The 17049-nt window shown below is 43.2% G+C and overlaps 1 protein-coding gene across 2 annotated transcripts in view; it reads left to right on the top strand.

The window, feature by feature from the left end:
- The window catches only part of IPCEF1 (interaction protein for cytohesin exchange factors 1), a 123747-nt gene that overhangs the window by 43781 nt on the left and 62917 nt on the right, over positions 1–17049 (top strand). Inside the window, exon 1 of one of the 2 annotated variants that reach the window (XM_074948649.1) lies at positions 12872–12908. The exons of the other annotated variant lie outside the window; for it this stretch is intronic. Within the exon in view, the coding sequence (XP_074804750.1) occupies positions 12877–12908 (32 nt within the window). The 5' untranslated portion in view covers positions 12872–12876. Of the gene's footprint in view, positions 1–12871; positions 12909–17049 lie in introns of those variants that run through there. 2 annotated transcript variants of the gene reach the window in all.

The raw sequence follows: 17049 nt of genomic DNA, 5'->3' as shown, positions 1-17049 counted from the left end.
CACAAAGGCACTCTTAGGCTTGGTCCACAATTACAAGTTATGTCACCATAGCTATGTCAGTTGGGGCTGTGAAAAAAAAACACTCCCCTGCCCCCCCAGCCAATGTAACTATGCCAGCAACCTCCCCCAGTGGAAACGCTGCTATGCCAATAGAGTGCATGTGTTTACGTAGCTAATGTTGTTTGGGGAGGTGTTCCTGCACTGTCAGAAAAACTCCTTGTGTTGGTATGGGTTGTCATTACAGTAGGGGGCTGTGCTGGCATAGGCTCTGTAGTATAGGCGTAGCCTCTGTTTGCTGCTGGATTAAGTTACAGCAAATTAAGATAATTTTACTCCTGAGTGAGAGCTGGTGGTAGCATGCTTTAACTCATGCACATTCACATCACACCTACAGCTGAGTCACCTTAACTTCCCTGCCTGTCCCTGTGTAGGTAAGCCCTTAGTGTAGAATAAGAGTATCCACGTAGGGAGCTAGTGAGCTAATGTGAATAGCTATTCAGCAAGAGCAATTCCGCATGAGCTGTTTTGGGACTTTTCCCTGTCTAAACAAGACCTTATGTAGCACACTCCTCTACATACATTCTGCTCTAACTAGAGCTGGGTGAATAATTGATTCTTTTGGTTTGGCCAGCACTTACTTCAACAGATATGATTTAGATTTGTGAGATTTGCATATGCAAGGACAAATTTGTCCCTCAGTTGTGGTGTTTGTTATGTACCTTTTAATTTTCCCAAATATTTCTTCACTATTTAAAAGCAGGTTTGAGCATGCGGTATAGAAACCCTATCTCAGGAAGACTGGCTTTTTGCCCTTATTGAATAGGAACCTGGTTTTCTGCAAGTGCACTCACAGCTTTCTGAGATCTTTTATCTGTCTTCAGTCAGACCCGGGTGTCAGAAAGGCATCATCACTGGTCACAAGGCACTAATTCAGTTATGGTAGAGTACTAGTGCCAGCCAAAGACTGGTCTTAGATGAGCTACATCCAAAACATTAAATAATAGTAATAATAATACCTAGCTCCTATATAGTGCTTTTCATAAGTAGGTCACAAAGCACTTCACAACTTGTAATGTATTTATCTTCACAACGTCCCTGTGAGAGCTGTTAACTCCATTTTGCAGATAGTTTTTCTGTGCCTCAGTTTCCTACATAGCAAGTCTACATAGCAATTAGACACCCATGGCTGGTATGGGCCAGCTGATTCAGGCTTGCAGGGCTTGGGCTGCAGGGTTGTTTCGCTGCAGTGTAGACTTCTTGGCTTGGGCTGGCACCTTCCCAGCTTGCAGGGTCCTAGAGCCCGGGCTCCAGCCTGAACCTGGAAATTTACACTGCAGTGAAACAGCCCACAGCCCAAACCCCGCGAGCCCAAGTGTGCTGGCACGAGCCAGCCCTGGGTTTTTTCATTGCAGTGTAGACGTAGCCTGTGTGACTTGCCCAGGTAACTTGCCATTACAGTACTTCTGTAAGACATTACTATTTGTTTATTATCTTATGCATGATAACACTTTTGAAACGTATGCGCTAGATTAGAATATCTGGTCAGAAGGTGAGAAGAGTCATGTAGCAGCCAACAAAAACAGGATGGATAGCAGCATGTACTTGGACAGGCCATTAATACTAGGTGGGAGGGACAAAAGTGCCATTCCATATGTTAGGCAAGAGTTCAGGCCAAAAGCACTGTCCTGCCAGGTGGATTGGTTTAAGTCAAGGCAACTTAAATCACTGGTATTTAAACTACCGATATTAATCTTTTAAAAAAATCTCTAGCTGATTTAAATTACTGCAGCTGAAATCAACGTACATGACTGTTGGATGTACTGAGTGTGGGTTAGCTACCTTCCAGGCACTTACTGCTTTTTGATAACATATATGTGCCATGTTCAAGAAGTGATGTGTCTAAATGAATCTCTTCAGTCTTTGTTCCTAATTCTATTTACCATGTGTCATTCTTCTTAGCGTATGCACAACACGCCTCAGGTGACACGTGACCAGGACCGATCACCAAATTTGGTCTGCTGTTTGGATCATTAGCTTCCCTGGCTTGGTCCGGGTACTGATAGGGAGTGCGATGTGAAAGCTGATCCATATCCACCCCCACGTGCCATTGAAATACAGTATATGCAAGCTATATTGTTAGACTTAAATTACACAAAAACCCTAAACAGTTTGTTACAATGTTTTTATTTTGTACTTTTTGTATTCAACAGAGTAGTCCATGCATTTATCACTCTAAAATTTTGAAAGTATGCTTTCTTTTCCCATCAGAACTGTAAAAATAATAATTGCATCAAAATTATTGGTGAAGTATTTGAGGTGCTGTACAACAGTGTAAATTCAAATAAAATATCTTCTTAAAATATAAACACATACAAACAAATTGCGTCCGATTTAGAGAAAAAGGGGGTGTGGGAGAGAGGGAAGATGATAGAGGGTCACCTGTGGTCATTCAAAAATACATTTTTCCCCATTTTAAAAAAGGAGCCCTCAAGTTGTGTTTATGTGGCGAGAGATGTAATAGGATAGATTTTAGAGGGCAATGAGTTCCACACTCTAAAGCCCATGAGAGCAAAAAGTGTAATTCAGATCTGGTCACAAAATAGTAAGTATTTTTTATTAAAATTTTTGAAAAATTTCCAGGCTTTTCACAGAAATTTTCAATTTTTTTTATGGGAAAAAATGATGAAAATTTTTCCACCACTATTTTAATTTTGTTAAAAAAAATTCATTTAGAAAAAAGGCCATTTTTTGTAAGAGACAAGTTTTGATCACTATTTTGGACCAACGTTGTTACAATCAGATACCAATTTGAGGTGCAATGATGGCAATTCTTAATCTATGGGTTGAGTGTGTTTATCAGCTATTCAACAGTAAAAAGTTCAAAAAGCAGTTGTCTGAGCTCGGGCTACCCCCCTACGAGTGGTAATTAACAATCTTCTATTGGGGATCCATTGCTGTGCATTTTAGGCTTAAACAGGAAACTATAGCTACAATAGATCCAGTCTGTTCAGTCTGGCCGATTACAATAGTAAAATATCTACAGCTACCCTTGCCATTATCAGTGAGCTTTGCTAATGTTTTATTCTTGCTCCTAGGCCTCTCTGGTGTGTTTTTTTTTTTTTTTTTTTTTTTAAATAACTGGTACATATGCCATCCCTTTTCCAGACTGACCATAGGTATAGGAATTTTTCCAAACATAGGCTCTTTGTGTGATCTATAAACACAGCAGGTTTTCCTCTCTTCTGTCTCCTCTCCATCATCACTACCCTAACCAAAAAAGGCACGGGGCATGTCTAAGATCTGTGAAGGGTACAAGTGCACAAACATCTGGTAATTTTCGGCCTGAATCTGCTGCCTTATACCCACTGATATAACTCAAATAAAGCCATGGATTTAAAAGAATTTATTCTGGATTTACTCTTGTATATTTAAAATCTGAATCTGGCTATTTGCTGCCTTACATAAATTCTTGGACTTTAACTCAGAGACAGAGGAACAGCTTGGTTAGCTCAAGTTTAGCAGAGCAGCAGTAAGATTCCTTTGGAGATATTTCCATCCCTACAGAGAGGTGCCTCTTCCGAGTGACTGTCTTGCTTCCTTTTCTTTTTGTCTTGCTTCTGAGTTTCTTTGTGGTCATCATGACACCTTGACACACTTAAAACTGCTTTCACCAAACCAGGACACTCCACCAGAGAAATAGATCATCTCATGGAATGGGCCACCCAAATATCCTAAAAGAACCTACTTCAGTACGGGGGGGAAAAAACCAAAACCGCTGACTGCACACCCCTAGTTGTCACCTACCACCCCACACTGGACTCCTTATAGAACATCATTTAACCAATTACAACCCATACTTGATGGGGACCACATCCTGAAATAACTCTTTCCCAAACCCCACTCGTCTGGCCTTCAAACAACCCCTGAACCTCACGAAACTCATCAAAGGCAAGCTTCCCACAGATTAAGACACACCAACTCAAAGCGGCATCAGCCCCGTCAGAACAACAGATGCAAAACCTGCAGACATTTTCACTGCTACAATGATCAATAACCACCCCCCCCCCCATATCCCTTTCAAGATCCATGGGTCCTATACATTCCCATCACAACGTATGGTATACTTCATCCAGTGCACTAAGCACTCCAGTAACAACCATGTAGGTGAAATGAAACAATCCCTACGCTCCCAAATGAACTCTCACAGAAAAATAAGACAAATATACCATATCGCCTGTGGGGTGAATACTTTTCACAGAATAATCACTCCACAACTGACCTCTCAGTCCTTGTCCTCAAAGGAAACCTGCACTACACCTTGAAAAGATGACCTTGGGAGCTTAAATTCATAATTTTGCTAGACACTAAAAATCATGGACTTGGTAAAGACACTAAATTTATGGCTCATTACAACAATCCGTAACTCATTAACTCTCTGTGCTATCACTGCAGAGGTGCTAACTACCCACTTCAACTTGAATGGTCTCTTGCAACATGTGTGTTAACTCCTTGTGCTTAATGTCTCCCATCTTGTACCTTTCCCAGAACCTGAGGAAGAGCTCTGTGTAGCTCAAAAGCTTGTCTCTTTCACCAACAGAAGTTGATCCAATAAAATATATTATCTCACCGCTTGTCTCTCTAATGATCCAAAGGAGGCAGTTTCCATGCAGACAATTCCTATGTCCAAACTGAAATTGTCACACTTTTCTAGAAGCTTTGAAGGTGGTAAAGAGGACAGTTAACCTCTGCCACTTCTCCCTGGTTGTGGTGTGTAGCATTTGAGTGCTAGCTGAAGATAAAAGATTTGTATTGTGAAACAGCCGCTTAACTAGAATACTATCTGTGGTTCAGTTACAGGAGAAACACCTAACATTCTCTACTTGCAGCTCCCAGTGCTTGGAGCTTCACTCCTCGCACATCATGTTTCTCTCCTTCCTGCCTCCTTTACTTGGGGGTTTGAATTCCCAACGATTTAATAATATAAACACACTAGTACTAATTATCCTTTCATTGAACACCATTTTCTCTCTTTCCTTCTGCGCAAATGGTGTCAGACTATGACTTATTGCTACATTTTCTGGGTATGTACAGAGGAAATTCTTGAACTACGCCATGCAGCTTATTACAACTTCCATCTTTTGCCTGTCCGTGTGTCACCATTTGTGGATTCTATTGCCAACTTCCAGCTTTTAAAATTAGTCAGGCCCCAATAAAATCGTGATTGTAAAAAGCAATCAACTTTGTGTGGTTTTTTATTTGCTTCCAGAATCTTTGGAATTCACATTTTTTAAGCTTTTCTCTCCAACTGTGAAGACTTTTCTAAATGGAAGCTGAGATTCTTACATACTTATGTGACCCCAAGAGCTGAGGCTTTCAAAAAATCCATGCCCATCGCGACACTCATGATAAAATTGTGAGTTAGCAACACTGAATGTAGGGGGGGAAATCCCCTTTTTTCTACATCATATTAACTTCAGCAATACTAAAGCTATGGTCAAATTTTCTTCAAAAGCGACTAGTGGTTGTGGGTGCACCATTTGAGACACCTTGGAAAGGCCTGATTTTCATTGGGCAAGTGCTCAGCTTTTCCTGAAAATGTCTCAGCCATTAGTTGCTTCTGAAAATCTGTGCCAGAATCTTCAAAGTACTAGATTGACTCAAAATACTGTATAAATACTAAAAGTGCAGAACTCACACTTGTGGGAAAACTTCCAGTGCACCCCTCCCTAGATGACACTGTGAGGGTGCTCAGGGTCAGTTTTTTCTTTTCTCTTCTTGACAAGTATCATGTGTCATTCCCAGAGTCCTTTTACCCAGACCAGTTCAGTCTAATATCCTCGCCCATCACATGGCGATAGAGGCTAATCATATTGCCGGTTTTCCTTGGGCAGGAGTCAGTGAGACAAGGAAGCCCTAAAAGACCGAGGAAGGAGAAAGGTTCCCATTCTGTGGGGACTGAATGCAATTAATACTGATTGTTCTTGTATGTTCATACTCCTCTGCTTACCCACCTCTCTCTGAACCCTCCTCCTACAGGTGCAACTCTGCACCCTTAATGTTCATATAGCAGTTTGGAGCTATAGAGTGCTACATAAGTGCTTAGTACAATTACAAACCTCTTCCTTTCTAGTCAAACCTTCATTTCTAAAATGATGGTCAAAAAAGTGAAGGTCAATCAAATAGGGGAATAAAAGGAAATGAAACGTGTTGCTAAAATCAATAATACAGTTAGTGGGGAGACTGTCCAGTAAGTAGCAAAAATATTTTTCAGTGCAAACAGTGTCTACAGTACAGTTGCTCTTTGAGTTTAATATCTTAAAATAGAATTTTTTCCTTCAGTGGAGCAATACCTGCTCTGATTCATAAATACCTGAAACAGCATGATTTGGTGAATCTGGCTCTGCACCGTATTGATGTTTAGGCTTGGATATTAAGTTCTGGAGCCATTGCCAATTCAACTGTTACAACAAAAACTCCGATGCTGGCACTCTGGTTCCCCTAGCACCCTGTTGTTCTGGAAGTGCCCTTCACCATTCTATACACAGGACATGCACAAAATGGTCCTTATCTGAATGGATTTCATTCTAGAATGGTGGTATTTTCCATTACCATTACATCCTGTCATGACAGTCTAGCATCCTTTTAGCCCTCTAAGAAATTCACTGTCATGAATATAGGATGGAGGCTTTTGATGGAAGAGGACAGCTGTGGCCAAGCTGTTTCTCCACAGCTTTCCCCTTTCTGACCAGCATTATGGATTTTGTTTTGCTTTGTTTTATAATTGTTCACTTTCTATGACATTTCTCTTTGATTCTCAGTGCCAGATCTTTATACATACAATGAATTTATAAAGGTGGCCAGATCAGGGAGAATATCCACTCACAAACCAGAAAGAGCAAAAATTGTAGGGACATTCTGTTTTCTTTGACTCTTAAATGTATGCATCAAAGGGAAAGGCTGAGTACTAGTGACTGAGCAATCCTACAGCAGCTTTACCATCAAGGGCTCGTTCACCTGCACATCTACCAGTGTGAGATCTACCATCATGTGCCAGCAATGCCCCTCTGCCATGTGCATTGGCCAAACCGGACAGTCTCTATGCAAAAGAATAAATGGACACAAATCTGACATCAGGAATCATAACATTCAAAAACCAGTAGGAGAACTTCAATCTCTCTGGTCACTCAATAACAGACCTAAAAGTGGCAATTCTTGAACAAAAAACTTCAAAAACAGACTCCAACATGAAGCTGCAGAACTGGAATTAATTTGCAAACTGGACACCATCAGATTAGGCTTGAATAGAGACTGGGAGTGGTTGGGTCATTACAAAACCTAAACTTAATTTCCCTAATACTAATTTCTCCCTACTGTTGCTCACACCTTGTAAACTGTCTGTAAGGGGCCACTCTGTTACCACTTCAAAAGTTTTTTTTCCTCCCTTGGTATCCTGCTGTTAATTGATTTATCTTGTTAGACTGACCTCACACTTGGTAAAGCAACCCCCATCCTTTCATGTATTTATACCTGCTCCTGTGTTTTCACTCCATGCATCTGATGAAGTGGGTTCTAACCCATGAAAGCTTATGCCCAAATAAATTTGTTAGTCTCTAAGGTGCCACAAAGACTCCTAATTATTTTTGCTCATAAAGACTAACACAGCTACCACTCTGAAACATGCTACTATTATCTTGTTCCACTGACAGTCGTGACATGTTTAGTATCACTTCTTAAAAGGACTGGTTGCTCTTGCCACAATTGCCTGCCAGTCAGTTATATTAGATTCAGATATTAGATTGTTCTATGTTCAGTTTGGAACATGAAGTATTCTAATGAAATCAGAGGGCATTTTAGACATGGGTTGGTGGGTTGATTAGTTTCTGAAGTATTAATGAGTTCACTGTCTTAAATTAAATTATTTCTGGCCACTAGATGGCTCTGTGCATATATACAGGTTTCAGAGTAGCAGCCGTGTTAGGAGTACTTGTGGCACCTTAGAGACGAACCAATTTATTGGTTAGTCTCTAAGGTGCCACAAGTACTCCTTTTCTTTTTGCATATATACAGTTATAGGGTAAATTCCTTATTAAGACCTTGATGCGGATGACATAGCAATGAACTAGAGCTGGGAGGAGAATTGGTAAAATCAATTTCAGAGGATTTTAAAATGCATTTTCCTTCCAATTTGGAACAACCCCCCCCCCCCAGTTGAAATTCTACATGAAACAGAAATTAAAAATACGTTTACATTAAAAAAATCATAACACGCTGATAATTTCAAAATGAAATTCTGCCTGGTAGGCTGAAGAGGAGCTGGGAGCCGAGGAGCTTGGGAACCAGGGTCTCCAGAATCTCCGCTCCTTGTCAGCCTGGTAGGTGCACTGCCCCAGAGCAAGGGACCCTAGCACACCAGGCGGCTGTGAGCCTGGGAGCTGGGATTTCCAGGCTTTTAGCTCCTCTTCAGGTGGGCTACTGAGGAGCTGGGCAGGTGAGCTGACAACAAACCTGGTAGGTTTATTCTGGAAACCTGCCTGACAGGTGGGGTTACATTTGAACTATATCAAAACCAACCTGTCTTTACAAGAGATTTTGATTTTTGACAAATCCACAAATTCTAACCAAATTCTGACTGGAAAAAATGCTTTGTCAGCATTTTTCTGACCAGCTCTACAATGAACCTTACCCCCTACATTTTCTAAATGTTTGTCAGTGGTTTATTCCCAGGATTCCTTCACTTGACTAATGTGAGTTGTGCAGCTAAAACCTCAGGGAATGTTTTGGAAACAAATATTTTATTTTAGTGGGTGCCCTTAAAAAATTCTACTAGTTCTAGCTCTACCTCCTATTTCCCATGTTCCAGAAATATTCCCTATACCTTCTATTTCAACAACTGGGAGAAATTTTTAAGCGCACTCCAATGTTCCTTCTAATTTTTGACAGGCTGTGTGCTCAAAAATTTTCTTCTGTGCAAATTTTTGTGCACACGGTGTTTCGCCTTGTGCGCGGGGTTTAGGATCTGCATGCACGTGCACACATGCACAGCTTAGAGGGAACAGTGACGCACTCGCTATATTTAGACTCAGATGAATGTGGCTTCTAAGAATAAATCTGGAGCTCTCTATTGTTGGGATTCACTCTGAGACCTCTTTCTACTCAGCTACCCAAGAACTCAGTTATTATGAATGAGAGCAACAGGAGTTGGAGTATGAGAGATTTTTCTTTACCTTGTGTTAGAGCGACTGCTCTGGGTATGCTTGTCCATTTCTGGTGAATGGAGGCAGAGTTTTGCTTTTTCTCTTTTTGGAAGGTGATATTTGAAATCTCCCCTGCTGACATGCTTGCTGAATGGACAGGGCTCTCTGCAGTTGGCTTCCACAGGGGGAGTAGATGTTTCTTGTCTGTTCCATATGTGTGTTATTTGCTGGGGATTTGTTTCTGGGGGGAAAAAGTTTACTTTTACTTTTCCACAGAGGGAAGGAAAAACACTACAGCTTAGGACCCCTGCATTGCCTTTGTTGTCAGTCTTTCCTGGGCCTCAGTATCTCAGGAAGGATTCCAGGCAAGGCCTTTTTGCTGCCTCACTGCTCCTTTCTTTCATCTTCTGGACTACCAAGGGAATTTTGTGTTTTGGAATGGAGAGCAGCTTGTGGGAAGGATTCCCTTAGCACTAACGCTTCCCCCGAGCACCTACACCCACCAGCAATGGGCGTTCAGGAGCTGTTCTCACCCATTTCATCAGCCTCTGGCTTAGCTTTGCTGTATGACTGTTTGAGGACACTACAAGGGGTTCAGTAAGAGGGCTTTAGCACCTTCAGAATCACAGACCTGTCTCTCAGCAGGTCTCTGCTTTTCTGGCAACCCATTTGGGATTATCTTGGGGCTAGTAGCAGAGTAAATTTCAGAGCCAGGCTACCAGTCAGCTCACCCACCTGAACTTGCCGCATGTTACAAGCCTGCAAGTGTGAGGGCTGCTCACATGGTTGATATGCCGGGGATTGAACCAGGGATCTCCAGACCTAACAGCATGAGCTGCTAGAGCTGGAGCCAAAGTGCTACAGTTAGGGGCTGTAACAGCTCAGACCCTCTGTAGATCAGCACAAAAGGTATCCTATACCACATACTCACCAGTTGGTTACACTGGCTAGTGCAGATAAAGGGTAGAAATATACCCCCAGTACAGTCGGTCACCATAACAATTTGGTTTTGTCCTGAGTGCTTCAGGAGTGGCTTTAGCACCAGCATCCTTATTCCCTTTAATCTACTTTTTCGTCCTCCCCTTCTCTTCTGGGAGCCAGCTACTCTTGGAACTGCTTCCTTCAGACTTCCTCAGAAGTGCTTGCACATTCAGTCTGTCTGCACATCTCCCTGCTGGATTGACAGCTCAGTAACTGCCTGCGATCCAGTCAGGATTATATCTATGTTTCCATTTACAGTAGGATCAGTGAACCTTGCCCTAGTTTTTCTTGGGCCTCTCTCAAGAGGAGTCAGAAATCTTCTTTTTGGGGGACATCCATGTGAGGGGATTGAATCCCCTTCAACCTATTTGGAAATATATGAAATCCTCTAACCAAGCTGTGTAGAAATCTGTTAAATGCATTTCTTGCTTCCAGGACTGGCCTTGATTTTATACCTATCATCACCTTGTAAAGGGCCATTTATCCAGAGGGGGCCCTGTCAACCCCTGAATATATAATTCTAGTCCAGGGTGCAGGAACTCTTTAGAAAAACATTAATTGTTGATGATGCTTCAGTGTAGAGTTCTTGTCCTTTAAAAATCAAATGGGGAATCTGTAGTTTTGCAGCTGCTTTAATGCATTTACATTTTGAAATGTTATTTAATTGCAGCCAACATAGGGCAGATTGCAGCTGCATCAACATGGGGTACAGTACATGGGGAATTCAAAAAGTGTTCACCGTTTGGGTCTGAAGCTGGCCTGGTGGAACAACTGATCAGTCTAGTTTCTGACCTTCCTGGATACAGGTACGTCAGAGAAAATCTACAGATGATCCTCCATCTCCTTGAGATACAAGTGAGATAGTAATTTGGGAATAGGGAAGTCCACGCTAACCGAGAACATCTCTAGTTGCCAAAAGGACGACACAAAAGGTGTTGCTTCCTGGGTCCAGATGAGTCATCTGTTTTCAGTCCAGATGAGTCAACCTGGGGTTAAAGCTCATGTGGCTTTACCCCGTGTGGCTGAAAGGACCTTCCCCAGAGAATGAGAGATGACTCAAGGACTGTTATGTAAGACTATGACCTTGATGCAAGTCAACTGCAGACACGCCTCAAGCATCATTATAGTTTGTTGTGATGAAATTGTTAATGGTGATTAAGTGAAATCTATGGTGAAGTCTTTTTTTTAAATAAAGCTGTGGCTAGTTTAATGTCATCTGTCAATTCATTATCTACTGGAGCATGGTCTTTCCAGCAACAAAAAAACAGTGGGGCTAAAGTTAGTGAGAAACGTAAGAAAAGAAAACAAAAATGAGAGAACTCCAAATCATTTGCCTACTTTCAGGTTGTTTCAGAGCCCTGATTCTAGCTTGAGTGAAAAATGGAATTCTTTTGGCCAGTCTGTTTCCACAGTATGCATCCGATGAAGTGAGCTGTAGCTCACGAAAGCTTATGCTCAAATAAATTGGTTAGTCTCTAAGGTGCCACAAGTACTCCTTTTCTTTCTGTTTTATACTGTACACTTTTCTGAGCAGGAACGGAGCCATGCTCATTTTGGATGCTACCACAATACAAATAGAGTCATGTTACATATCTAAAGTGTTTGTTCACAAGCTACAAGGCATATTCCCTCTTTCTGGATGTCATCTGAGGGATGTGCCAAAAGCCAGACTTGTGCCAAAAGCACTGGAAATCAGCACATGCACTGTATTTTACAACCTGTGAGATACAAACTCAGACACTGTAGCTTTTAAATTCTGCAAGAAAAATGTGATTAGCAGATTAGGGCTTCCCTTTGACATGAGGACTTTGGGTACCTGTTTATTTCCTCTCTGTGTTTTTGCTCTTTGACAGTGATATCGCTATTTTTCAGAATGGAGGTGGTAGCCAGGTGGAAATGATTGCAAGATATTTCTTATAAGTCACTTGCTTGTGTTCTCATGCTCATTGCATCATCTGTTACTCACATGCCACTTGGTTAATGCAGATCTTGTAAGAACAGGAGTAAAGACTACTAATAATTTGTGCTGGTCTAAACTCTGCAAGCTACCCCCTGACTCCAATGTGCAGTAATTTCAATGGTTTTTCAATATCAGGGATTTCTGAAAATGAAAACATTCATCTTTGAAGAAATCCCACTGTGACAAATTGGTTGTGTGCAGCTACTCAGGGTCTGCTGCTGCATATCGGCATTTTAGACTAGGGTTGCCAACTTTGCCATCAGCATTTTAGACTAGGGTTGCATGAATTCCTGGAGGTTTCATCACAAGACATTACTTTTAATTAAGATTAATCTTTAATTCCTGGAGACTCCAGGACAATCCTGGAGGGTTGGGAATCCTATTTTAGACTGTTATGTTTTGTTCAGACTGTTGCTGTCTTCCCTGGTTCATGGTTATTACATGTTTTGATTGACAACTTACCTGTGTGTTTTGCTGCTGCTGCTTTTTATTTTATTTTTTTTGGTGTGGGTGTTCTGGGGTGCATTTGATTGTGACATTATGGTAACAAGCTGTCATAAATATAAAGGGGAGGGTAAGCACCTTTAAATCCCTCCTGGCCAGAGGAAAAACCCTTTCACCTGTAAAGGGTTAAGAAGCTAAGACAACCTCACTGGCATCTGACCCAAATGACCAATGAGGAGACAAGATACTTTCAAAGCTGGAGGGGTGGGGGGAGAAAGGGTTCTGTCTGTCTGTGTGATGCTTTTGCTGGGGACAGAGCAGGAATGCAGGTCAGAACTCCTGTAAAGGGTTAATAAGCAATCTAGTTAGATATGCATTAGATTCTGTTTTGTTTAAATGGCTGATAAAATAAGCTGTGCTGAATGGAATGTATATTCCTGTTTTTGTGTCTTTTTGTAATTTAAGGTTTTGCCTAGAGGGATTCTCTATGTTTTGAATCTAATTACCCTGTAAGGTATTTACCATCCTGATTTTACAGAGGTGATTCTTTTACTTTTTCTTCAATTAAAATTCTTCTTTTAAGAACCTGATTGCTTTTTCATTGTTCTTAAGATCCAAGGGTTTGGGTCTGTGTTCACCTATGCAAATTGGTGAGGATTTTTTTCAAGCCTTCCCCAGGAAAGGGGATGTAGGGCTTGGGGGGATATTTTTTGGGGGGAGACGTTCCCAAGTGGGCACTTCCTCTGTTCTTTGTGTAACACTTTGGTGATGGCAGCTTTTAACTAAGCTGGTAAGAATAAGCTTAGGGGGTCTTTCATGCAGGTCCCCACATCTGTACCCTAGAGTTCAGATTCGGGAAGGAACCTTGACACAAGCGCTTCTATTGTGCAACCCATGCTGCCTGCACATCATTTCTGCTGTTGACTGGTGCTACTTTATTTGAAGATTGGAGGCTGAGAGATTAGTATGGGAAAGAACAGTAAAGTGTTGATGGCAGGATATATGTGCAGATCATGCAACTCTCTGCTGCTGCTAGGTTACCCTTGCTGCAGGACTGCTTATGACATGGTAACATAGATATTTAGGATGGACTTCCAGAGCCCAACTCCTTTGGTGTGGCTGGACAGTGCCTCAATGAGCATTTTTGCACTGGAGATTCTGTTCTGTTCAAGGAAGACATTTTTTGAAACTCGTCAGCAGCCCAATGAAACCATTCATGAGTTTGCATATTGTTTGCAGTGGTTGGCCCAGGACTGTGAATGTAGGGATGTTATGATAGTCATAGTTAGGGACATTTTTGTCACCGGTGTAGCCGATGACTGCCTGGGCGACTGGTTACAGGTGAAAGATGCTAGAATGCTGACCCCTGATGATATAGTTGCTAAGAATGAGGCAGTTGAGATGGTCTAGGCTGAAAGGGGTTCTGTGTGTCAGGCTGCTACTACCTTTGTGTCTACTCTTAAACCATCAGCTCCCCCTTCTACTTCAGTTGCCCGGAGTCATGCTACCTAATGCTACCATTAATTTCTACAACCCCAATGCCTTGCCACATGAGAAGCTTCACGACCTCATCAGCAAAAGGGACCAGCTCCTCACTGTTACCATTGTGGCAGTATGGTCACATAGCCAATTTCCCTGCGTACTCAGCTAGAACTGCTAAGTGTTGGGCTCGTGGGAAGGAAGTACACTTTAAGTTAGTGTGCCGTGGTACACTATGACAAGGGTAGGCCTGAAGTGCATACTGTAAATATGAAGCTGCATGAGACTACCTTTACCAGGGACCCTGATGTCACCTTTTAATCTGGTTTTCGCACGTGACAAGGCATTGGGGTTGGTATCCTGTATTGTAGAAATTAATGGTACACTGATGAAGTGCATGGTGGATACCGGTACTTAAGTTTAACATACTCACCTCTGGGTTAGTTCATAATCTGGATATTTCTCTGACTACAGTGGACATAAAAGCTTGGAATTGGTATGCTTTGCAGACACTGGGTAAAGCTGTATACTCTGTGCTCTACAAATGCAAAGCGTTGACTTCAAAGCTTTACGTTGTTAAAGGCGCTGTTGTGGATATAGTCCCATTATTGTCATATGACCTGTGCTATGCATGAACTTGCACAGGACACCTCAGGTGCATTTGTGTCGGCTAGATTAGAAAGGGATACCCAATGTATTGTTCACCATGATTTATTTAACAGTGATGGTGTTCTGTCCATGGGATGTGTGTATTCTCTGCAGCTGGATTGGAATGCCAAGCCCTTTGCACTGCCTGCATGTTCTGTATCCCCGGCACTTGTGGACAAAATACAAGCAGAACTGCAGTGCATGAAATATAATGGTATTATTCAGGATATGGAAAGGAGCTCACCCACAGTGATTGTATACAAGAAGAATGCTGACATTTGACTGCGCACAGATTTTAGAGCACTTAATAAATATGTGGAACATGAGCAGCTTTAATGACCAAACTTCAAAGAGGTGACATGCCGGGTAAGTGGATCCTGGGATGGGGAGCTGGAGGAAGGGGCCGGGGGTACCCAATAGAGAGAGCAGAAGGGGGTGAGGAGAGGGTCAAACCCCAACTAGTGAAAGAACGCCCCCCCACCCCACAGTGTTGGGGGAAGGGGGAGAGATGGGAAAGAAAACTCCTAGACAACAAGCCGAGCACCTTAAGGAGTGGCAACAAAGGACCCTCTGGGCAAGAATGCCGAGAGTGTGGCTCTCGGGAGCCCGAGGGAGACAAGGACCAGGAGGCCGGGGACCCGAACCCAGAGGTGGGGTACCCGGGCCACCAGACACCACCGGACCAGGTCTGCAGTCTCTGCCGGGCCAATGGGCATACCGGGGAGTCCTGTCCCTCCCGTAAATGTGGAGGGGGGCCTGGAAGTCCCGGGGAGGGCCCACAGGAGCCCCTGGAGGGGATGCAGGCACTCCCACTGAGGGGCGGATTTGTCTGCCCGAGGAGGGGCAGGGACAGGGTGAGCCTGGCGGCTCCTTGAAGGGGGGAGTTGTGTGGCAGGGCAGGGGTAAACCCCTTTAAGGCCCTGCCAAAATGCTGGCTGCAGGCTTCACTCCGGCCAGGAGGTCAGGGGTAGAGACTCAGGTATTAGCAGGGAGCCCAGCTGCAAGCCCTAATGAGGGCTGGCTCAGAGGAACATGCTGAGCTAAGTGCTGACAACTGGGCCAAGGCAAGAGAGAGCTATAAAAGCCCTGGGCAAACCTCAGTGGGGAGGCTAGCCTGGGAGAAGACAGGAGGGTGGTATCACTGTCTCCTTACCAAAGAAGGAAGCCTCAAAAGCCAGGAGACCCTGGGAGTATTTGTGGGGCACTAGCTTTGGGGGGATCTGGGAACTGCACTAACGCTGTAAATAAAGGGGCAAAGAGTCCTGTGGCACCTTATAGACTAACAGACGTATTGGAGCATGAGCTTTCATGGGTGAATACCCACTTCGTCGGATGCATGTAGTGGAAATTTCCAGAGGCAGGTATAAATATGCAAGCAAGAATCAGGCTAGGGATAACGAGGTTAGTTCAATCAGGGAGGATGAGGCCCTCTTCTAGCAGTTGAGCTGTGAACACCAAGGGAGGAGAAACTGCTTTTGTAGTTGGCTAGCCAGTCACAGTCTCTGTTTAATCCTCAGCTGATGGTGTCAAATTTGCAAATGAACTGAAGCTCAACAGTTTGTCTTTGAAGTCTGGTCCTGAAGTTTTTTTGCTGCAGGATGGCTACCTTTAAATCTGCTATTGTGTGTCCAGCGAGATTGAACTGTTCTCCTACAGGTTTTTGTATATTGCCATTCCTAATATCTGATTTGTGTCCATTTATCCTTTTACGTAGGGACTGTCCAGGTTGGCCGATGGACATAGCAGAGGAGCATTGCTGGCACATGATGGCATATATCACATTGGTGGACGTGCAGGTGAATGAACCGGTGATGGTGTGGCTGATCTGGTTAGGTCCTGTGATGGTGTCGCTGGTGTAGATATGTGGGCAGAGTTGGCATCGAGGTTTGTTGCATGGATTGGTTCCTGAGTTAGAGTTACTATGGTGCGGTGTGTAGTTGCTGGTGAGAATATGCTTCAGGTTGGGGGGCTGTCTGTGGGCGAGGACTGGCCTGTGACAGTGAGGGATTGTTGTCCAGGATGGGTTGTAGATCAGTGATGATGCGTTGGAGAGGTTTTAGCTGAGGACTGTATGTGATGGCCAGTGGAGTTCTGTTGGTTTCTTTCTTGGGCTTGTCTTGCAGCAGGAGGCTTCTGGGTACACGTCTGGCTCTGTTGATCTGTTTCCTTATTTCCTCATGTGGGTATCGTAGTTTTGAGAATGCTTGGTGCAGATCTTGTAGGTGTTGGTCTCTGTCTGAGGGGTTGGAGCAAATGTGGTTGTACCTCAGCGTTTGGCTGTAGACAATGGATCGTGTGGTGTGTCCAGGGTGGAAGCTGGAGGCATGAAGGTAGGCGTAGCGG

The sequence above is a fragment of the Natator depressus genome, chromosome 3 (assembly GCF_965152275.1).
Source record: "Natator depressus isolate rNatDep1 chromosome 3, rNatDep2.hap1, whole genome shotgun sequence".
NCBI classification, from domain to species: domain Eukaryota; kingdom Metazoa; phylum Chordata; order Testudines; family Cheloniidae; genus Natator; species Natator depressus.
The sequence above is the reverse complement of the archived record's forward strand: the minus strand, read 5'-3'. Positions and strand labels throughout refer to the sequence as shown.